The sequence below is a fragment of the Apodemus sylvaticus genome, chromosome 9 (genome assembly GCF_947179515.1).
Source record: "Apodemus sylvaticus chromosome 9, mApoSyl1.1, whole genome shotgun sequence".
NCBI classification, from domain to species: Eukaryota; Metazoa; Chordata; class Mammalia; order Rodentia; family Muridae; genus Apodemus; species Apodemus sylvaticus.
In genome coordinates, this window is record NC_067480.1 from 46,704,265 (window position 1) to 46,728,612 (window position 24,348).

General features: G+C 38.9%; 1 protein-coding gene across 5 annotated transcripts in view; it reads right to left on the bottom strand.

The window, feature by feature from the left end:
* Unc80 (unc-80 homolog, NALCN channel complex subunit) overlaps positions 1 to 24,348 on the bottom strand; it is a 181,223-nt gene that overhangs the window by 139,166 nt on the left and 17,709 nt on the right. For 4 of the 5 annotated variants that reach the window (XM_052193538.1, XM_052193537.1, XM_052193539.1 and 1 more), the window contains exons 7-14: positions 23,813 to 23,952; positions 13,059 to 13,320; positions 11,796 to 11,930; positions 10,027 to 10,243; positions 9,228 to 9,368; positions 7,237 to 7,505; positions 5,865 to 6,236; positions 1,377 to 1,523 (exon numbers count right to left, since the gene is read on the bottom strand). In XM_052193538.1, the coding sequence (XP_052049498.1) occupies positions 1,377 to 1,523; positions 5,865 to 6,236; positions 7,237 to 7,505; positions 9,228 to 9,368; positions 10,027 to 10,243; positions 11,796 to 11,930; positions 13,059 to 13,320; positions 23,813 to 23,952 (1,683 nt within the window). The remainder of the gene's footprint in view (positions 1 to 1,376; positions 1,524 to 5,864; positions 6,237 to 7,236; positions 7,506 to 9,227; positions 9,369 to 10,026; positions 10,244 to 11,795; positions 11,931 to 13,058; positions 13,321 to 23,812; positions 23,953 to 24,348) is intronic. The other variant, XM_052193540.1, reaches the window with a different exon arrangement.

Below are 24,348 nucleotides of genomic sequence, written 5' to 3' on the forward strand. Positions count from 1 at the left end.
GTAAACAAAAACTGGCCAGTCTCACAGAAACATAAAATATTCTTGGCCATGTAATAACAGTAACTTGTCTTCTGACCCAACTAGTTCTGCTTTCTGTAAATCCAGAAAAAACAGAACACAGTTCTCAAAGCCAATGGATACCTCCAGAAAGAAGCTTCTGTTTATATTTTAGTCTGAAGTTCATGAAATTAGTCTTCTGCATGAGGCATAGTGTGTTTTGGTTAACCCTAACACTTTTTATTTATCTTATAACAAAACTAAAAATAAGTATGTATAAGAATTGATATGCTGGAAGTTTTTATTGCCTTATTACTGTTTTTAAATTTTTTTAAAAAAATTTTGGTCTCAAAAATCTAGATCTTGGTCAAAATGTCTGAGTTGGGGAATTTAAATGTTAACTATTGTGACTATACCTCCCATATTCATACAATAAACCAAAATACTATAACATAATTAAATATAAAAGAAAGATAAATGGGTAAATCAATGAATGGTAGATGATACATTAAGCAAAATATCTAGCATGCTAATACTGTATGAACATTTCATGACAAAATCTGCACCAGAGAAAAGGGGCTGGCATCTGATTTTGACATAATCCTCAAACTCTGCCAAGGTGTGCCAAGGAAATTTGGGCTCAAATTTGCATTAAAATTTAAAAGAACTATTTTCTTATAATTTCAATTCCAATTTAGAATTGAGGTAATTATCCCAGACCAGGATTGTTAGAGGTGGGTTGTTGCTTAAGTCAGAAGGAAAGGCGACAGATGCAGATGCAATGGAAAGCAAGCTGCAACAAACCACACTCAATACAGTGGCAAGCCCGAGTGCAGAGTTTCAAGTTTCATACAGCTCAAAGGAACATGATCAAACACGCAGAAGTTGAGGGTCATTCTCAAGCAAAGCAGCCAGATGCCTGGCTACTTATACAGTCCTGCTTTGTCCCAATAAGGGCCACTTTCCATTTCTAAGTAAGAACATCAATGCCTTTGACCTGTTCCTCTAATATAAAATTCTTCTATGTTACCCAGCTGATCAAAGGAGCATCTGCACAGGTCCTCAGACGCTTACTAAATGCATTCATCTGTGCAAAGTTCTTTCAAACTTCTTTCTAGATGTTCTGATTCTGCTCCTCTTTCCCAAATGGTCTGTAAGAGGCAGGAGCCAGACCAGTTTTCCTAAGCCTCATTTTTAGATGTCATGAGGGAATCCTCTTGCCCCAAGACAGTATTCATCACCTACTAAATACACTATTTTCAGGGAACATTGACCCTCATTGTCAAAGGACTTGTTCCTCATTTAGAAGGAGGAACGAGAGAGGGAGAGAGAGAGAGAAAGAGAGAAAGAGGAAATGGAATCTACTTTAATTCTCTTACATTCTCTCGGAATACCTGGTGTCTCAGACGATCTCCAGAGAGCCCTCGATGTCCTTCTCCACAACCATAGGCACATCCCAGTGACTTGACTATTTTGATGAGCATGGTGAGAGCGAGCCTATGGTTGCTTACAGGGATATTGTCATCCTAGTGACCAACAGTGAGAAAGAAAGACAAGTCAGTTCACTTTGCCGCCTAACTCGTTTTGGTATTCTATTTCAAAAACCTAATGCATTATGGCAGTTTAGAAAATGATATTGTGAAGAGCTCAACAAACTCACTTTTCTAAAACTTACAAATGAACTAACCAAGAAACTGCATACCATTCTGAGTGTCTTCTGATGATGCAGGATTTGAATGTGTTTACTAAAAGACACACTTTCATATCCTTGAAAGTCAGTGCTCTTCATAATCAGTCTTGACAATCAGAAAAACAACCTAGAAAGAGCCAGTGGGATGACCAATAGTGAAGAGGAATAGATTTTCTTGGAAACTACCTGTATCAGGTATCAGAGGTTTCTGATGACATCCCCAGGCAAGAGAATTACCAGCTCTCTAGAACTGATCTAAGTCTAGAACTTAGGAATCTTTATTTATTATTTTTAGAATTATTTATTTTATTTATGTATATGAGTACACTGTAGCTGTCTTCAGACACACCAGAAGAGGGCATCAGATCTCATTACAGATGGTTGTGAGCCACCATGTGGTTGTTGGGAGTTGAACTCAGGACCTCGGGAAGAACAGTCAGTGCTCTTAACCTTTGAGACATTTTTCCAGCCCCAAGGAACTTGGGAATCTTATGGTAATAAGATTGAAATTTTTGAGAAAAATCTCCTGAGTATACTTCTATCATATTGTAATATATGTAATAAGCAAAAGCAAAGTAGAATGTATAGAATTTGGCATTCAGCTTGATTCCCCTCTTGAGGCTCACTAGGAAGCCCTCCTGAGATGAATTATGAAACTGGTTATCTTTTGTCCCTTTTGCTTTTTGAGTGGAAAACAGGGATCCCTCAAAAGGAACTTGAATTCTTTCCATAGATGAACAAGTTTTACTGAGGAATGATGCTGAGCCCACGGTGGGAGGGCTGTTATCTTTGTTTAGCTGAAGTTTCCATGTTCCTTCTGGCTGCGTTCAGCCATTAGCACGTGCATCACAGAGCAGAATTCTAGCTCATGGTCCTTAGTTGCTTTTGGTGATTTGATACAGTTGCACAAATTAATTAGTCTCTTTGCAGTTGCCTTTTTCTGTCTGTAAAGTGAGGGTACTAATAACTACCCTCCCTATCTCATAGGTTTTCCATACAGACTAAATAAAATAATGGAAAGAAATTACTCTGCAGTCATGAGGGATGTTTTCCACTAGTCACACTGTCAGGTTGACAAATGTAGAAAGAATATGGTAATGAGGGTAGGGTGTGAAAAGGCTAGTGGCTTCTAAGGACATCTCCATGCACCTTAACATGGTGTGTTGGAGCTTCTCCTTCTTCACATTGTCAACGCATCAAGCTTTTCTCATCTGTGAGTTCTGGTAGCCGATGCGTTTGGGGCTCAGAGAGCCACATTTCAGGGATGAAACATATCTTCTCTGAGCTGGTAGAAATGGTGATGGTTAACCTGCCTCAACTGAGGGCCACCCCAGAGAGCAAAGCTGTCTCTAGTAACCATCTAACACCATGCTGTTTGCCTGAAGACATTTTCTCCAGTGGCTAGCTAGAGCATAAAGAATTAAGAGGATTAAAAGTCACTTTGCATCCCCTGGTGACAGCTTTGAATAATCATCCTGAATCCAGAGAACATTCTGTAATTATGTATTTGCTAAGGGAAAAAATGATTTCTAGTTTGGGTCCAAATTGCAGTTTCAATAATTAATAGCTGTGTAATCTTAGGGAAGCTATTAATATTTAAAACCCTGTGTTCTTTAGAAACAGAATCATAACAATACTTTTCTCATAGAGATAATATGTGAGGTAGCTTACAACATAGGATGTCCACAGTAAGAGGAGAACAAAGTATTATCTCTATGCAGATGGCACTGCTGTCCCTCAGAGCCACTTTATGCAGATTAGGATCTATAGTGGTGGCTTAGTAAAGACAGGTTAGATTGTGTCCTCACAGGTCCCCTTCTTTGACTGCCTTTGGGTAATTCAGGAACACTGCAGCTTTATACAGTTGCACCTTGGAAAATGTCACTCTGGCAAGGGTTCTTTGGAAGGCTGATTTATTCATGTTTGAAAATTATCATATGCTCTTTAAAAGCTTTTCTAGTTCTGAAAACTCTTTGTACATATCCATCCAGACTTTATTTTTGTAGGCCTTTGGATGTTCTTTTACCAGAGATGTGAAGAAAGCTGTACAAGGCTACAGGCAGAAATCAGAGTTATTAAATGATACTTTAAGGTCTTATCATAGGCTAGTGACCAATAAAGAACTGAAAATTAGTGTTTCCTTTCTCTCTTGGTTTCCTCTTTTCCTGGTATTACCAAATTGCCAAAAGCAGTTAAACCCTGTCCCACTGAAAATAACATGGTTTTAAGGTACACTAGACTTTTGTAGATCATAAAGTCTAATTGCAGTTTGATAAGTAATTGCATAATATTTACATCTTGGTAGTTTTTGTAGATCATAAAATCTGACCTTAAAATATTCCACACATGGTAATTTTGGTTAAAATTAAATTTATAACAACAAGCTATAAATTTAATGTAATAATTATTGTAATAATCTCCTAATTACAATAATTAATAATTTATACAATTAGTATAGTTAAAATAGTATTTAAGATATTATCTAGACATGATATAAGACTAAGACAGTTCTAAATAAAAGAGTAAGAATCCAAGAATATTCTAATAGATTTTTGGATCAGAGTTCACAAATACTGGGAGGATATAAGCAAATTGTGAGATGAAGAGATGGGAGATTAAAGAGTAAATATGCACCTGTGTTCTAGAGGTGGGAAAGAAAGTCTAAGAAAGTGCAGTACCATTTATTTATATATTAAAATGATACTTTAAACAGAAAAGTAGACAATCCATAGTTTATGTAACAAATTATAGAACTGTTTACAGTGTAATCTTTTACTTGTAAACTCAGCATGATATGCAGATTGGAACCTGTTAAAGACTTCTCTGGTTTATTTCAACTTACAAACTTCAATTCAAAGCTCGTTTGAAATCAGTGTGAATTATGTGAATTCAAACTGCGACAATTTGTATCTAGACAAAATAGAAAAATTCTTGATAAATCCACAGGCCATAGGCATGATGATAAACAGCAAGAATGAAATTCAGGAATATCCAATAATAATAAGAAAGCCTCAGGGGCATGACACATTGACACAGGAAAGACCTGAGGCCAGATAGCTGTTTCTGTACCAAACCTGTGTCAATATAACACTGAAAAAAGTCAGATAGCTAGACATCCATGTCTCTCAAAATTCAAACACCAAAGCTGTAACTCTCCATCTGTTGGTATTGGCCTGGACTTGGGAGGTAATTTGAATTAAATGAGATTAATTTAATTAACTGATGTCCTGAGCCAGTGGAACTAAGTTCATGGAGAAACTAGGTCTCCTAGTATTTCTTTGCACTTGCCCAGAGGGCAGTCATGTGAGCTCAGAGGGATGGCAGTCACCTTCTAGACAAGAGAAGAGGCTGCAGGAAACTTCCACGGGCTCTGAAGCCTTGGACTTTCCAGTCTCTATAAATAAAGACGTCTGTTGATCACTCTACATGTTTTGTTATAGAGTCTGAGCACACTCTCAGTACACTCTTAGGCTAACTTCACAATGTTTGAGAAAGAGGCTATCCTTGGTGGCAGACTGTAAATAATGATAACATAGTAGGTTTGAGATGTTATCCACGAGACACAAAATTCCCCCCAGACAAACAACAACAAACAAAAGCAATCTACCAAACAACCACAGCAAACAAACCAATAACCCACAACAACAATAAAGATGAAACGGTGCTAACATTGCATGAGTGATGGCAGGTTTGGATTCAGAACCAGGCACACAATGATCATGATCATGCACCTAGACCATGACCTCCCAGCATCCAGAACTGGAAGAAGTACACATCTACCCTTTTCATCTTGCTACAAAATAGGTGCTTCCTTTCTTTCAAATATCACCATTATCTTATGTAAGGTGATGAGAATATTTTAAAATTTAGAGAGTACTGTATAGCCTAATATGTATTTGGAGTCCCACAAATCTGTATAGACAGAATGTTAGTTATTGTTTGTCTACTCAAGTCTGCTGAGTACTTCATCAAGAGATTTCTAACATCATTCCTTTCAGACTCTAGTGAGTCTTTACTCTAATCCATAAATATCTGGGGAAAACAGAAAAGCAACCCCCCACACACACTCTCACACTCATATACATATATGAATGCACATTCACATGCACATACACATTGAAAATAATTCTGGGTGCCAAATAAATGCCTAAGGATATAGCATGTAATTCTGCTATACCTTCTCTTGGTTCTTCTCATTCTTCTCATAAGGGCCACCTCCACCTCCTCCACCACCTCCTCCATCTCCTCCTCCACCTCCTCCTCCATCTCCACCACCTCCTTCTTCTCCTCCACCATCTCCAGCTCCACTTGAAGAAGGGGCCCCAAAGCCACTGGTGGAACTTGAAGACACGCCTTTGAACTGGAAGGCTCCCTCACTCGGTCTCTTTTCCACAGACTCATTTTCCTTGTTTTCACTCTTCTTCCTGTTTTTTTCTACACAGGGAACTACACCAAGTTGAAGCAAACATTCCACAATGTTAAGTGCCACATCACAGATGCGAGAGCTGATGTCATGGTTAAGAACGAGATAAACAGCCTTCAGAACCACCTGCAGAACACAAAGGTAAACACAGGACAACTCAGTACCCACAGTCCCTCTTCCAAAAGTCTCTTATTATGTTTGATACATTTCATTGGATTAAATGATAAACTATTAGAAATGGTTGTAAATTATGCAGGCGGATGAATTCAAGACATTTAGTAGGTCAATTAATTCTTCCAATCTTACAACCAAAGAGATCATAGACGGAAGTAATGAAGCACTTGAGTTAATGAAAAAAACAATCATTTGCCCAAATGAACTCACTAAACTGACTTTTATATACAGAACATTTTAATCCTCTGCATTTCACTTCCCACAAATAATGAAGAACAACGACTTCTATACATGTATTCCACAGGACCACTGACTCCCTCAGGACTGTATTTTTATTTAACCTTCAATTTTAGGTGCACAATATTTGCATGTTTAAATTACGATCCTGTATCGACTTTAATATCTTAAATTATTTGCTGAGCCCGGTTTCATAGGGTATAATAAAAATGTTGGTGAAATATAATTGTAAAATATAACAAGCCCTTTCATTGGCTAATGACTGTACTCAAAACAGGCATTCCTGAGAAGGCAAGCTTAAATCTATCAAGGACTTCTATTCATTTATTTTTCTGGCATCATGGGAGGTTCATAGTCCTGGTGATTATGTAACTAAAGAAAAATAAAAGAACTCCTCATTTTTATTTTAGGAAAAACACAGAGGCTTAACAGAACACACATTTAAATTTATTTACATATGTGTACTCTAATTCACTAAGGCATTGGGAAGGTAAAAACATTCTGAGATAAGATCAAATCTAATGAAATATTTGAAAAAAAAAAAAAGGCCCAAAGGTACATTTAAGAGGGTTGCTAGCCTTGTGGAATTTTTACATGGGTAGTTTCTTCATTTTAAGATTCAGCAAATATTTCTAAGATATCCACACGCCCAACCTTGTAAAAATTATGCTAAAGAGTCTTTCTAGAAATCATAAGGAAAAGTACTGCCCCTTACAGAAAGATCCAGCATGCCGTTCTTGTGGACAAAGTTGTTGGTGCCGTCAATGTGTTCTGTGTCGTCCAGGTAACTGTAGTTTATGCAGGAGTCTGTGAGGCTTCGCGGCAGGTTGGCACATGCCAGAGGTTCATGCGGCATCTCTGGGATCGGCACCTGGCTGCAGAGCTTCCTCATGTGCTCACTGAAGAAGTCCGCGTAGCCTACATTGAATGATGCCAGTGTGGTGTTGAAGGTCGCCACAGTGATGGTGGAGATCTGAGACCGCACTGGGGAGATGGAGCAAGAGCTCAGTTTCCCTTGCGTGGACCAGGTACATTGGTTAGACTGCCGTGCTATTTCTTGCATGTGACCACAGTTGCCTCTTTTAAAGATAACTGTTTTATGGTCTCAAAGCTATTCTCAGGTTGCATGAAATGCCATGGAAGCAATCTGAATTCTGACAGAGTGAAGGTTATAGGGAACTGTGATCACTTGTGTTCTCCTTCAGACTGAAGCTAGGATTTAAATTTTATAAGGATGCTTAAGTTGATAACATTACATAGACTTTAACATAACATTCATATAAACTGATGTATCTGAGATCTTTTCCCAAGAGTTTATAGCTGTTAAATATTCTTTATTTTGTTAAACCAAATGTCAATAACCTGAGAAAGAAACCGGTAGTAGGGGTGGAGGTGGGGAGGATGGGCTGGAAGTGTTCATACAGACAGAGAGGAGGTAAGAGGGGCCTGGAGGTGGGGTGGGGAGTATAATCAGAACACATTGTATACTTGCATGAAATTATCAAATGATCAACAAAAATGCACCTCTAAAAATATTTACTTTTATCTAAAGTATTGAAAAAAAAAACAAAGGGAAAAATCTTTTTGTGTCCAAGAACAATGGGACATGATTTGTAATGACAAATAATAGATACCATTGAATACTTGTAATATAGTTTGGGAGCTAAAGGGACAAAGGGATAAAGTTTATGGTCTTATAAAAGCATAACAGTAATAAAAAGAATAAAGAATTCTGTTCTAAGTAGAGAGTAAGAAATTGTATGGGTACAACCCAGAGACACATATTTGCTCCACATAAGCTGCAAGGATCATCCAGTAACTGTCAGAAAAATTATCCAGTAGCCTTAGAGAGGTTTGACTTCATTCCCACTGACTTGTAGGCACTGCCCGCCTTGAAGGTCTAGCATGGAGGTGGACAAGCAACGAGTGTAGACATTTTCCGGCCTTCAGCTTATGATCTTTTAGAATATGTGTGAGTGTTTTGCCCTTGCTTTCCCCCTGGAGGTATAGTGCTCATTAAGTAATGTCAAACAGCTCCTGCTACTAAAGCGGTATGTGAATAATACTTAACAAGAAGGTGTCTGAGCAATATACGGGAAAGAGTGCCAGGTTTTGAAGCTATAATGATGCAGGGAACAATTAACATGGTGTGCTGGGTAGTCAGGTGCCAACTTGTCAGAAGCTAAAGTCATCTGAAAAGAGGAGACCGCAGTTAAGAAAATGTCTCCATGAGATCAGGCTGTAGGCAAGCCTCTAGGGCATTTTCTTGATTAGTGATTGATAGGGGAGGGCCAGCCCATTATGAGTAGTGCCATCCATGGGCTAGTGGTCCAGAGTTCTATGAGCAAAGCAGCCAAGTAAGCCCTGAAGAGCAAGGCAGTAAAAAGCATTTCTCCATGGCCTCTGCATCAGCTCCTGCCTCCAGGTTCCTGCCTCCAGGTTCCTGCCTCCAGGTTCCTGCCTCTAGGTTCCTGCCTCCAGGTTCCTGTCCCATTCCAGTTCCTGTTCTGACTTCATTTTACAATGAACAGTGATGTAGAAGCATAAGCCAAATAAACCCTTTCCTCCCCAAGTTGCTTTTTGTCATGGTGTTACATCATAGCAATAGAAACCCTAATTGGGACACCTTAAGAACGGGAAACAGTGAAAGAAATCTGCACTCCCTCTCTATCCCGACTCTTTCCCACGGATTCCTGCTGGACCCACCTTCCTTGACCGTGTTCTCTCCGTGGCTGTTGGAGTGATCTGGGAGGTCGCTCACCAGGGTGTGGTGGGAGTGGGAGTGCCTGGCACTCAGGCTTTCCATCTCAGTGGCTGCATCTGAGCTGCCGCGCCGGGTCAGTTTCCCTGAGTTGGAGGAGAATACCAAGAGGCTTTTAAAATCTAGAAGGGTGTCTGTTGAGATTGGGTTTTCTCTCTAGAGGACAGCAATGAAGTGAGACAATGTGAAGGAGAGCATGTGGTTCAACTAAAATAGCAAGAATTGCTCTTGACTTCAGACAGTCAAGGTCAAGATGACTGATGAAATTGCCTGTGATAGGGTCAGCCCCAATCTAAGACAAATGTCAGAGACCATCTGTTGTAGCTCGCTGGCTGTCAGCTTCTGATTTTAAGCTTCCTTTCTTAACATCCAAGGTATATTTCCTTTGCTTTCCTTATTTTATTAAATAGCAGAGTTAGGTAAAAATGCATCTTTAGATGAGCAAAAAATGAAAGTTAATATACAGAATCCTCTACGGTCATGCTTCTGCATCTTTAATGATCTAAGTAATATAACATTTACTGGATAATCATAGAGACTTCTTGCATAGTTAATTAAATTATCTGCATTTCTTTGGTTGTGAAAAATCCTCAGCATTATTTCAATATTAGAGCACTTGCATTCGGGCCCAGTGTGCTCAAATGAACTGATGAAGACAGATCTAAACTCGGAAGGGATCCTGAGATCCAGATTCTCAAATAGGTTACTTGTGCTGTACGCTACCCGGAAGGTCTTTGTAGTCACCTAAGATGGTGGTTTGCCAGCCTCCCTTTTCAATGCCTCTCCTATCTTCTCCAAGCCCAGAGAAACTGCCAAAGGAGAATGTGCTGCGGGTGGGCGAGACATCTAGGTGGTCCTCGTGCAGCAGGAATGGTACACCCATTCGTCTAGGTCTCCTCTTCCCTGTGTGGTGGAATGGAATGGAGCCCTTCCTCTCTCGGTCTTCTTTGCGACTTTTGAACTGCAATGAGGAGAGATCAAGTCAGACACAAGGCCAAGCACTGTAAGAGTCAAAACAGGAAATGTTCGAGGAGAAGGACTCCCAGGCTGTCGCTGAGTGCCATCCAATAGACATGGGGGAAATGTCACAAGAGGGTCTTAACAGAGGGAGAGAAACCAAGCAAAATTTGATGCATTCTGGAAGTCTTTCTGCTGAATGAGTTTGAGCACTGGTTCTCAAAGAGAAGACCCTGAACCATGAGCAGCAGCATCCTTTCAGAACCTGCTAGAAGCTCAAGCTTGCAGCTTCACCCTCAGACATAGCTAACATTTAAAATTAAGAAGGAAACACCCAGTGACGTATGTTATAACAAGCCCCGAGTGTGCCTCTGCTCCCTGATGCCCATTAAAGTGGAGAAGCACTGGTGGAAAGGAGCGGTGCCTTGACCTGCAACCCGCCCCCACCCCTGTCCCCTGGGACCTGTCTCCTTTAACTGTTCTACCTTCCAAAGTTTGGTTCTAGTTAGCATGTTCACTATTTACACAGACAGTCAAAGAGGACACACAACAGACATTGGTACAAATCTAATATTCATACCAAAACCAGCTCAAGATCAAGGGTAAGTTGGAGTTTAGAATGCCTTTTGAAATATTTAGAATGTAGAAAGCTTTAGAAATATATATCCATATCTGAATCTAGCTTTCAGCAATTTTGATTGCATTATTCTGGGCAGGCCTGGGCCCTTAGATTTATAAAGCTATTCCAAAAAACTATGTGCAGCGGAAATAGAAAAATCTCTCCTTTTTTTCCTGTAATTGTGAACGTTGTTAGAAAAATGATGGTCAGTGCCTACTACTGTTTATTAATGAAGGAGACACACTCATTATTTAGTAACAAGTTGAGATGATAAGTAAATATTATTTTTATGTTCTTAATTGACATAATTAAACAAATAATTTTGAAAAGGGAAAACAAAGCTGCTACATATAAATGAGCACATATCACCTCCTAGTTGATTGATTCCATACAATGATAAAAGGGAGACAGAATGTAAACGTTTTAGATAGAAGTTTTGTCTTTGAGTTTGGGGTTAAACTTTAGCAAACTGCCTAATTCTTCTGGGTTAATCCCTGTTCTGAAGAATTAGAATAGAATTTCAGTGGATTAGATGAATACTATTTATATAAAGTATTTGATTAATGAAATGGACACATAGAAATAAAAACTAGCACAACCACACTCCTAACCTCTATACACATTGCATCATGGGGGTCTTCATGACAACCACAGGAAACATTGAGAATAGGATACATACACATACCTACACATATACACATGATTACATATACATACACACATATCTACACACATACACACATATATACACACATAATTACATATACAAACAGACACAAACACAGACACACACATGCATTTGGTTACAGAGTCAGATTGTGAGTCACTGTTACCCTGGTATTTCCTCCCTTTTCTACCCCTGAACCCTGTGGCAGATCAAGAGACAACATGCCCCCCTGGCTTTCTAAATCTTTGAGATATTAAAACGCATACTCACCTTCTTAAAAATGTTCATGCCCAGGTCTGAAGACAGGTCTGGGACTGCAGATCTTCGGAGATTGGTCAGTGAGACTTTGGAAAAAGCCTCAGGGCTCAGAGATTTTTCTTCTTCATTACACTTCATGGTGAGATCCTTAACAGAGAATAAACACAATGACTAGGTACTCGGAACATCCCAATGCTTATTTTATTGAAGTGTTATCTTTTTAATGGAGTTATTCCTGTTGCTCTGAGATTTATAAAACTTTTAAATTGCATGATTGAACTTCTGGGATTTAAATTATGCTTTGAAAGACATATTTCATATTAATTTTAACTATGTTTGCAAATTTTAACACTGGGGCCATGTAGCCCTGGATCCAAAATACCAACAAAATAGAGAATATCTATCTATCTATCTATCTATCTATCTATCTATCTATCTATCTATCTAATTAAAACATTTTATTTGATATATTTTGATCATTTTCTCATTCTTCAAACTCACCCAGATCTTTCTGAGCTAAGAGAATTTCTAGTTAATAACTCACTACAGGAGGTATTCATGGTGGCAGGACATCTACTATCAAAGCAGTGTTTATCTTTAGAATGCAGGAAAACATTTTCTGACAAACCCACTCAAGTTTAACCGCAATTAAATGGCTGAACTGTCCTGCAAATGAATCACTCCTCTGTGTTTTCATAATGTGTAGCTGATGAGAATGATGGGAAGAACCTGTTCTTGATTGACATGTGGGCATCATTTGTCAGAACGCAACCTTCATAGGAAGGTTACCAAATCAGGAAGGATTCAGATTACTTCTCTCAATAGCCACAATAAGTTTTAAGCCTGTATATCAAAAAGTAATGGTGGCTTTGAGACTCGTAAGATTTTGAGTTATGCAAAAAGTTGAATCACATTCTGTAAAATGCTAATGCTGCACATTTTATGATATTAGTAATTACTAGGTTGCATGTCAAAATCCCATTCTAACTGATTCCCTGATTTTCCAGGAAACCCTATTTTCAATATTTTGCATAAACAAAGACATAGTAAATTAGCATGCACAAAATGTATACGTCTGTCAATAGTGATGAGAGTGTCAATAGCTAAAGAGCCGCCAAAGGTTCTAGTCATACAAGAGAAGGGAAGGGTAATTGCAAGGGACCTAGTCACCAAACAAGGTTTAGGAAGGGAAACCATAAGAACTTGAAGCCAGGAGAGAAACAGAAAATGCTGACATTGATAGCCCATGGCGACAATGGAGCCCGTTTGTCTTACTTGGGTCTTGTGGGTGTTCACTAGCGAGGGAGCTGCTGCCACCATCGAGCTACTTCTGGGCCTGGGCAGGAGAGGAATATCTGTATCTGGGGTCTTTTCTGGCTTCTCTTCCAGCATGTGTCGCAGCCTTTGTAGATAGTACATCAGGGACCACTGAGTGCCTTCCTCAGACCAGTGGGGCTGGAGAAGGCAGCGGAGAACAGCAACATCGAAGTAGGTGGCATAGCGTGACCTCTGGCACGGTGGTATCACAAGAGAGGCCCTGATCGCAGTGACAGAGAGAAGATGATTACACTGACAGCAGGCCTCCCAAGGGCAACACAATCCTGTAAGGCTCCACATTCCACTTCTTCACTCATTCACTCATGCCTTGCACAGCTCACTCTACAGACCATCTACTTAGTCTAGTCCATTCCATGTTTGTTTAGCATTTCTTGAAAGTAGACACATCAAGAGTTTTGAAGGATGGGTAGGAAACAGCAATGTAAAAGTACAGTTGGCTCAGGAAGGCAAGCTGCTATTTTAAGTTAAATGGAACCACACTCATAAAGGTATTGATTTCAAAACATCACGAGTTGGACATGAGCATCCTATGTTGGTGGTACAGTTGAGGAGTAATTTGGGAAATGGGCAACAATGATAGGCAGAGACAGAGACATTGATGGGACTCAAGTCATGATGTTTCCTGAGCTATAAGGTATGACAAAATTAAAAGCAGGAATGATGTTTTTCTTATTTACTGTATGGAGCATTTATGTTCAATTGTGAAAGTGTTATGTAAAAGAATGAAAGAAACAGAACCAATCTAAACAAACTAAAGTCTTATTACTATGAAATTGAATCTCTGAAAATTCTTGTTTTATATATATACTCAAAAACTCTCAAAGCTCTGGAATGCTATTATTTCATTTAAATGCATGATATGTTCACTAACTAGTGATCAGCTTACTAAAGAATAATTGTAAACAATTACTTAGATTAATACATTATGTTAGATATCTTAGGAGCACTAAATGTAATGTTTTTGTCCTTCAAAATTAATATTTGAAATCCCAATGTGCTAGTAGTTAGGGATGGGGAATAATTGAGCCACAAGTCTTCACTTCTAGGTATAACACCCTCTAGGAAAAGGATTTCTGAGGCCCCTCTCGCTGTCTTCCTATCACATGGGAACATCAAAAGTCATCAGTCTGAATGCAAATGCAACCATCCTGATGCCACAATCTTGGACGTGCAGCCTCCAGGATTGTCAGCAATACATATTCCCTGTTTAGAAAGCAGTATGTTACAGCAGCCCAAACTAGGGCAACCATCGGTGCAGAAGTCTTTCTTGTGGAACATACAGCACAGTAAGAATGACAGGAAGTAAATGACCAAATAACACCAGGTTCCTGGGAGCTGAAGTCACCTTGAATCTAAACTGGAAGCTTGATCTTCAAGCACCATTTCCTTCTGGCTTAGATGATGCAGAAAGGAAGGGCTGAAATCCTACCCCACATGAAGAAATAACTTCTTGAAAAGAAATGCAGCCACTGAGAGTGACAGATAAGGTTCCTGAACTTCCAAGTCACATATTTTGGGGATTTAAGTGTTTGTTCATTGTCTGCATGCTTGACTGAGATGGGTCTCCTTATGAAGTGTGATCTGGCCTTAATCTCTTGATTCTCTTAACACTGCTTCCCAAGTGCTAGGATTATTGGCTTGTCCTGGATTGAAGATCCATAACTTACCAGTGGTATAAAATTAATAATGTGAGACATAGCTGTCTGCTATTGAGAGTAAATGACATGGAGTAGAGATTTGAGTGTTTGGTGGAACATTTGTTCTGCTTCACACTTTCATCAAGAATCACAACACACACATACCCACACAACACACACTCATACATGCAATCACACACTCACACACACACACACACACACACACACACACACACACACACACACAAAACCCCTGAACATTGTAGAAATATTTAAAAATAAAAACAAGCCTAGATCATAACATCTGGTACCCTGCTTACTATTTTCACAGCCCTTTCTATTACTCCCTTATCAAAGTTCCTGCCACAGTGTTGTTTTTACTATTGTTACCAACATCTTCTACTGTATCTAGTGGCAACCATCAAGTAGATGAAAGTTTTGAATGTTATTGCTGTCTTTAAAAAACTTGCAGCATTTTTTTCAAATTTTATTGTATTTTACTGTGTATGTGTGTGTGTGTGTGTGTGTGTGTGTGTGTGTGCATGAATGTTGGTACTTGTACCACTGTGGGCGTGGAGATGAGAAGACAATTTGGGGCCATCAGGTCCCTCGTTCTACTAGGTGGATTAGAGAGATATACTTAGGTTGTCAGTCAAGGATGCAGTGTACTTAACTGTTGAGCCAGCCTTTAGTGGTGTCCAATAGTTGAATATTCTGAGTAGTTTAACTAGAAAGTAGAAAACTAAATACAAAAAGTCAAGCACTTTGGATGCCACACACTAAATTACTAACTGGAATGGAAAACATATTAAATATGCTTTTGATAATACCCTGAATTTTCACATACAGTGGATCGGGAACTACAATAGTTTGATCATCAGTTACAGGACAATTTTAAATTTATTGCAGAGTCCTATAGATTCTTCTTTAGTTTTGAGATAACTTGTCATGTAGTTCAGGAAGCTTTCCAACTCCCTAAATAGCCCAGCCTGGACTTGAACTCATGATATTCTTGCTTCAGTCTCTTGAGTGTTGGGATAATAGGTGTGCCATCGCATGCTATCTATTTCAATCTTATTTTCTATTTGCATGCTCTGGTGTGCAAGCTGTTAGTGTACTGAATTTCAACTAAAATTTATTTATTCATTTATTTATTTATTGCAAAGAACCTCTTTCATGCTCTTTTCAAATTATCACTGTGTTTTTTATTGCCTTCTGAACTTGACTTGTTATACCCTCAGCACTAGCTTGATGGAAAGCAATAACCTTGACTTTCATTTCTACACATTTTCTGAGAGACTTACTTTCATTTCTCTCCCCTCCCCAAATTCCATTTCTCTTCCTTAAAGAATCATGATAGAACTTATTCCTCTAAGCCTATCATTTACACCTAAGTTAACGAGAATTCTTTCCCATGTTAGATCTACAAAGAAAAGAAAAATAGGAGGCTGGCTGGCTACCAGCTGTGTAATTAGGTCCCCAAGACTTCATGACAGCCATCTAATTCATACGAGTCAGTGAAAGCTGTTATTTTCCTGACTAATCTTCCGTGATGAAAGCCGATATCAGCAGGTCAGAAGAATTACTCCCACTTTTGAGTAGCTATAGTTATTATAAACTGTCTCCTTTGACATCATACCTTAGAGTTCTCAAATTTTATAGTTTTTAGTTAGGCAATCTCCTAAATTTTCCAAATCCTTGGGACATTGTTCCTATGGGATTCCAATGGAATACTGACATCCCCAAGGAACACAAGAAAAAGGGAAGATGTGAAGAAAACAGACATCAGGGCTTCCCCTAAAATTTCCTACTAAAATTTCTAAGAAGTTTTGTCCTAAATAGTATCCCCTGGTAGTCCTTAAATCCTTTAATAAATTTGGATTTGTAGAACAGTTGTCCTAGATAAACATGTAAAGGATGATTTCTCCCCTTCTAGACCAACAGTCAAAACAACTACTAAATGCAAACACCATGATTGTCCCAGGACACCAGATGACTAAATTTATGTCTTTCTCTACACTGAGTCTAGTCTACTGAAACTAGTGACTTATTGTGGCTGCTGCTGCTTCTGCTTCTTCTTCTTCTTCTTCTTCTTCTTCTTCTTCTTCTTCTTCTTCTTCTTCTTCTTCTTCTTCTTCTTCTTCTTCTTCTTCTTCTTCTTCTTCTTCTCCTTCCCCTTCTCCTTCTTCTTCTTCCTCCTCCTCTTCCTCCTCCTCTTACTCATCTTCTCCTTCTCCTCCTCCTGTTCCTCTTCTTCTCCTTCTTCTCCTTCTCCTTCCCTCCTCTTTTTATTCTTTTCTGCCTTTTCTTATTTTTTCATCCTTTCTTTTTTTTCTTTTAACAGAGCTTGTCAGTTCATTGAATGATGGGCCACAAAACAGCAAGACTCCATGGATATAAATAAATTTGTGACCGGAGACTAAGAATATGTCCCTAACTAGTGTAATCACAGGTTCATATTTCAGCTATTTGATATGGAGTAAACTACTTGAAAGTGAAGAAGGAAAAGGGGAACTTGGGTTGATCTGGGAAACAGGTATGGCCTCTTTGAGACTGGCAGTTTCTTGCTCCCAAACTTGCCCCCCCCCACCCCAAGATTGCTCTGGTACAAAAATGTCCAACAGGGAGAAAAGAGACATTCAAAGGAGGAAATCATGCAGGACTAACCAAGGAGAAGCCTGGAGATAATAGTTCCTCAGGAACCTATAAAAAAAATCAAACCTAGTGATCCTGGGTGAACCCTCACATCTATGGCCCACCTAACCCTCTTAATAGGAGATACTTGCATATTCTAATAAGGCTTGCCTTTTCTTTCCCTCTCTGTGGCTAGTGTTTCTCTGCTTCATAGTCAATGTGAAACTTCCTTTTACTGCATCATCTACCTTTAGGATCTATCTGTAACTGTTGCTTTCTGTCTGATATCCTGGGGGATCTCTACTTCCAGCCTTTCTGGTTGACACTTTTGTGCCTCCCTCTTCCTCCTCCTCAGGTCTGTAACAATTACTTTCATGCCAAGACTCCAGGGATCTTTGTTCCTTTGCTGTCCCCTGCCTCTGATCTCAGCTATCACATCTTGGTGGCTCCCAGCCCTCCAGCTCTCACCTCACTTTCTTGCCTGAGCTGGGCTTCTTCCTAGAAGTACCATTAGCTTTCCATCCCATGGGAGTAATTCACTGGTACCCAAAATGTCTACCCCTCAATGACCCCCTGAAAACAACAACAACAACAAGAACAAAAACAACAGCAGCAACAACAACAAGAGCAACAAGTTGGGAATTCAGTGGCAAATAATTTGAACCTTATGTACCTTTAGTTGTCTTTCAGTTATTCTATTATGTAACTTGAAGTGTGAGTTCTACTGGTTGGAATGGTCATTAAAAAGTAAAAATGATAAAGTATTTTATCTGGAACAGGATTATAATATGCAATTACCTAGCCAGCGGAAGTTAAAAGCCATTTTCACTGAATTAAACCTTGAGAGAGTAGGAAAACATGAAAAATTCATAATCAAATATGAATATAATTTTAGTTATAAATGAAAAACATGAATAAATGAAGAGAGGCTCACTTACAGAGAAATTGGTGGCATTTATTTACCTAATGGGCACATGGAGGAGGACTTCTTATTTCTCAATACTTTGAATATTAATCTAGAATTATAAATATGAGTTAATGAATAGATTTAAGTATTTCTGTAGTTATGTGTACACAATAAGGAATTATGGTAAGAAAAGCCTTTTGGAAAGGTAAAACTGCTTTAAGCTATTCCCAGACCAAGTACAGTTTTGGGAAACCAGGTTATCATTAACGAGCACTGATAGATGAGAGAGAAAGAAAAGGCACACGTTGTGAGAACAACTGAACACAAGTGACTGTTCTGGAAATAACAGTTTGTGCTAGCAGAGAAATGAGGGAATCAGTCTTGACCCTCTGCGGCATTTAATGAAGCGTGAGTTATGCCTATGCAATGGTAATTAAAGATGTAATCTTACATTAATTTTAAAAACTAGCTACTTGTTCACTGATTGCAGTGTGCAGGAAAGAGTAATACTGAGTTCAGTCAAGGTCAGAGCAAAAGCCAGAGTGAGTCGGCGTGCCTTGATGTAGGTAGACAGCTTCCGTCCGTTGCTAGGATATTTGCACAGCTTTGTTATTAAGGCTCTTTCTTCAAGTTCAATAAACACAAGAACTCCTCCAATGCAGATACATTAACACAGCATTTGCTAAGCGGTCTAACTTGTGCATAAATTTCCATGGTAACCAGCCACTGTCTCTGGGCAGAGCAAGGACAACCGTTTTTTTTTTTTTTTCAAAGTGCCTACTGATTCATGTCTAATTCACATAATGTGGTTGTTTTTTGCTATGGGAATGTGTGTGTGTGTGTGTGTGTGTGTGTGTTTACATTAAGAAATATATATAGGTGGGAAGATAGATGATAGAGAGATGGCTTGAATATAGTAATGTTAGAAAATAACCTTTCACGAATAAGAAGATGGGACATTTTAGCTAGCTTGGTTTTTATACATCATCAGATTACAATCAATACAGTTTCATTTTCCCAGAAAAGAACTTTATTTTCTGCTTATAGTTATAATCTCTATTGGTCAAGAAAACTATGCAAGAAATGAAATATGGATATTTTACAGCCTCAAAATTTTATTTGAATGCTGGGTTTTATAACTTTTCAAAAGTATCTGGCACCAGCTTATACTTCAAACAAGAAACTACTTCTTAGATTAAATCAAATTAAACACTTTGGAATAAAAAATAAAACTTGTGGAAGAGGTATATTCAACAACTGAAAAATTAATAATAAAATGTATAGTGTATAAAATGATAGTGACAGCCTGGTGGTGGTGGCGCACCCCTTTAATCCCAGCACTTGGGAGGCAGAGGCAGGTGAATTTCTGAGTTGGAGGCCAGCCTGGTCTACAAAGTGAGTTCCAGGACAGCCAGGGCTACACAGAGAAACCCTGTCTCGGAAAACAAAACAAAACAAACAAACAAAAAATGCTAGTGACATTATTATCAATACTGTTTGATGTAGCTGGTCTGTAAGATAGTTCTCAGTGTTCTCTGCTTCTTGGTATTTACACCATACTGTAGGATAATCCTGTGCTCTGCTGTGGTTGGATGCTGTAATACACTATAAAGGGACAGCCCATGACTTTCAGAGTGTGCTGAATAAGAACACTGAAGATCTATATTGGTGTTCTCTCCCTCTCCCTCTCCCTCTCCCTCTCCCTCTCCCTCTCCCTCTCCCTCTCCCTCTCCCTCTCCCTCTCCCTCTCCCTCTCTTCTCTCTCTCTTCCTCTCCTCTCTCTCCTCTCTCTCCCTCCCCTTCCTCTCCCTCTCTTCCCTCTCCCTCTCTTCCCTCTCCCTCTCCCTCTCACTCTCTTCCTTCTCCCTCTCCCTCTCCCTCTCCTCCCTTTCCCTCTCCTCTCTCCTCCCTCTCTGTCCCCTTCCTCTCCCTCTCTTCCCTCTCCCTCTCCCTCTCCTCCCTCTTCCTCTCCTCTCTCTCCTCCCTCTCCCTCCCCTTCCTCTCCCTCTCTTCCCTGTCCCTCTCTTCCCTCTCCCTCTCCCTCTCTTCCCTCTCACTCTCTTCCTTCTCCCTCTCCCTCTCCCTCTCCTCCCTTTCCCTCTCCTCTCTCCTCCCTCTCCGTCCCCTTCCTCTCCCTCTCTTCCCTCTCCCTCTCCCTCTCCTCCCTCTCCCTCTCCTCTCTCTCCTCCCTCTCCCTCCCCTTCCTCTCCCTCTCTCTCTCTTCCCTCTTCCTCTCCCTCTTCTTCTCCTTCTCTCTCTCCCTCTCTCTTGTATAATTTGTTTGGAGAGCAGCTAGGCTCTGTGTCATGTGTGGTCTTAAAGAGACCTGAAGGCTGAGGAAGTAAGGCTAAGCAAGACAGATTGTGGTACGAGATAAAACCCTAAACTTGAAGAAAGGTTGTAGAACCTTGACCTAGGAACAACCTTTAAAAAGAAGCGAAAAACGTGATTGTTTTTTTAATATAAAGTTTCTACACAGTTTGTATATAAAACTTCTGAACTTTGAGGAAGCTACTGGTGGGCTTCACAGAGAGGAAAGGGTGCTGATGGAACTGGCGGGTGAAGATTCTGCCATGCAGAAGCAGGACTAAGTTTGCATTGGTGTGGACGTTACACACATGTGTCCAACAAACTAGGTGACCTAATGAAAGAAATGGCCTAATAAGGTCTAAAAGACACCTTCTGGTTTCTTTTTGTTGTTATAGTAAACCAAAAGACAAGAGATAGAAATTAAAAAACAATTATTAAAGATTTATAATATGAGTCATGATAATATAGGAACTCCCTAGCTTATATAGAGAACAGATGATGCTGAAATTAAGCAATAGTTGGATGCACAAGTCAAATCTAGGAAACTATTGGATAAACAGTGTCTACAGCAAACCAAGGGTGAAGATATAGAGTCACTCATTAAGACTTCAAAATAATCTGTCATATTTCAGAATACTATTGAGTCTGACAAAGGCCCTCTACAAACCTTGACAGTGTGATGCAAATATACAAGTATATTATATAGATTTATATAATATTTATACATTTATTTATACATATATTTGCATATGCACACATTTATATAATAGTCTATTATCCTCTTACTGTTATCTATTACATAATATGATATATATGTTATCTACTATTTAATTTTACATTATCTATTATATAATCTCCTAGTTTCTTAATCTCATATGACATTCTCAGTGTATATTTATCTTTTATATATGTATACATAATGACTTATAAGAAAATTAGATGATTATTCTTTCACAGAAGCCTAAGACAGGGATGGGAAATTCAAATGTGGATTATGTCTATTCCACTAGATCCAAGGAAGATTCATACTGAAACTTCAAAAACTTAAAAGGCATATTATCATCAAAAACACTTCTGGAAACATTAAAAATTGAAAGTAGGCTGTCAAGCCCTATTCCCCAAATTTTAGTGGCAGGAAATAAGCTGTGAACATGTGCTACCTTTCCTGCAAAGAGAAAATTGATTTTGAGGACATAACCAGCTCATAAGGAGAAGCCAATTGCTAGGGTCAGGAGTGGGCTGCATTCTATCGGAGAGCCTCCCACACATGCAGCTCAGCATCAGAACTACTAGGAGACAATGCGTCTCACCTCATCCCTTTCGGTAGCCATGAACACAGCAGGTGTGTCTTGTGCCTATTTTATCACACGTGGTTACACGTCATTTCTCTCTTTAGTTCATAGCAGTTGGAAGTGGTATGGGTCCAACAGCAAGCATGCAGTGAATAAAAAGACCATGCATACAATACTAGACACAGTTGCAGAAACCTAAATAGGAAAATATGAGTCATGATAATATATGCTTAATGCCCCCTCCTCCTTTCTCATTGTTATTTAATTCAAATGCTTTTCTACATGGCCTTTTGTTTTCAATAAGTCTGAGAAAGAACTCAAAGGTAAATATTCCTATATAATCTGGTTTAGGGCCATGCATAGATAAATCATTTAAAAACTATTAAATGAAAAGACGAGTGAGATACTAGAAGGAGATACCTGTGAATCATTTTTATAAGATATTTTATGCAGAATGTTTAAAAATTCTTAAAATTCTTAGACACTTCCATTAAAATGGTGGAAAATTTGAATAGCCCTTTAATAAAAAGAGTACCTCTGGATAGCTCATAAGCATATGAAAGCATCCTTAGCATCCTTAGTCATTAGGTGAAAGTAAATGAAGGCCACAGTAGGAACCCACTAGGGTGACTATAATAAAAACAGAAAGACAATAAAAATGTTCCTGGGGATACAAAGTCTTATATGTTGTTGGAGGAGTGTAAAGTAAGGCCACCATTTGGAAAATAATGTTAGTTCTTTTCAAATTTGAGTATAAATTTGCTACATAATTCAGCAATTCTACTCATGGCTATGCACCAATGGAATGGGAACTTATGTCCATAAAACATTTAAGTGAAGGGTCACAGCAATGCTATTCATAATATACAATGCATGGCAACAAACCATCCACCCAGTGATGTGTAAAAAATGTTGATATATTTTTACAAGCTAAGGATATTCAGCAATAGAGGGGAATGTTGCAATGTTGCAAATAAAAATTCCTTGAAAACATTGCACTAAATCAAAGGAGGCAGATGTGAGATACCAGTTGAGCCACCCTTTTGTTCACAGGGCTGAGAAATGCAACAAAGCAGAAAGTATATCGGAGACTTTCTGAAGTCTGTATGGGAGTGGAGTTAACCACACGTGTAGATGATCGAAATGTTCTAAAATGGATTTTGGTAACAGTTGTACAACTTGGCAAATGTATCAAGGAAGGATTAAAATATTAACTTTAACAGGTTTGATTTTATGGCATAGACATTTTAAGTCAATAAAAAATATTTAACACTTTTAAGTACTATCACCCAAACAATACTTTCATTGGAAAAAAAGAAATACACATATTGCCTTATGAATTACGGCTCCCGAGGTGAAAGGGCATTCCTTTTGAATCTGGGTTTCCATCATTCGATTAGGGAGTAGACCTCCATTAGGGAGGTAGATTAGCTTGGTTCTTGTAGAACATATTTGAAGCAAATTTGATATGTTCACAAATTAACAGGGAAGAGTTGGAAAGTTTAAGGAGTAGAGTTAATAATTTCAAAGCATTTTAGCAACACCCATTTCAATGCAGGGATTTACTGACGAAAAGTACCCTTATCCACTACAGCAGAGCTTTAATCACAGCTGCAGTGTAATCTTCTTATAATATCACTGGGATTTCTGCACTTGGATATTTAATCAGGCATCTCATTAAATCTGACATATCTTCCTACTTCCAGCCTAATTTGTTAAAATGAGGAAATGAGGGACATTCATAGCATATATTTAGAAATTACAATTTTATATCTTGGCTAAAGCTATATACATAGGAAGAACACACATCCATATTTTAAAGAATAAAGACTGAAAAAGAAACTAGAACCCAGCCTAATTTTTGGTACCTGCGATACATTTCACTTTCTATCTAGCTTTCCAGTGAAGTACCTTGAATGCGATGGTCCTCTTTCCTGGGATGTTTGGGAGGACAAGCTTCCATCGAAGGAGTTTCCCTGATGGCAGCCTGAGATGGTGGCCTTAGGTGAGATGGAATCCGACTGCAGTGCTTCACTGACCACCTGAAGTCCCTTTTGAAGGTGACACAATAGATTAGTTCCTTTCCCTGCCTTGAACATTTTCTCTAGACTTACCTCCTTCATGCACACGGAGTCATACATATTGAAGGGTTTCTTTGCAGAATAAAGGATCATAGACTTAAGAGAGTTTCCTATGTCTAAAAAGCAATGGAAATAGATTTCTGGAAAGCACCAGTGTCATTCCAAGCCTTAGGCTTCAGTATTTTGTAAGTATTATTTCATTTTGCTCCCTTCATTGTTTTCTTTTTCATATCTATATCCAGTGTGTACAGTAGAGTTAAGGACCCCCTAATTCAGCAAAGACATGCCAGCAATAACTGTGACAACACAGGGGTGTGGTGATCAGCTTATTGCCAGCTTAGCAGGAAGCAACCTGAGGATGGACAT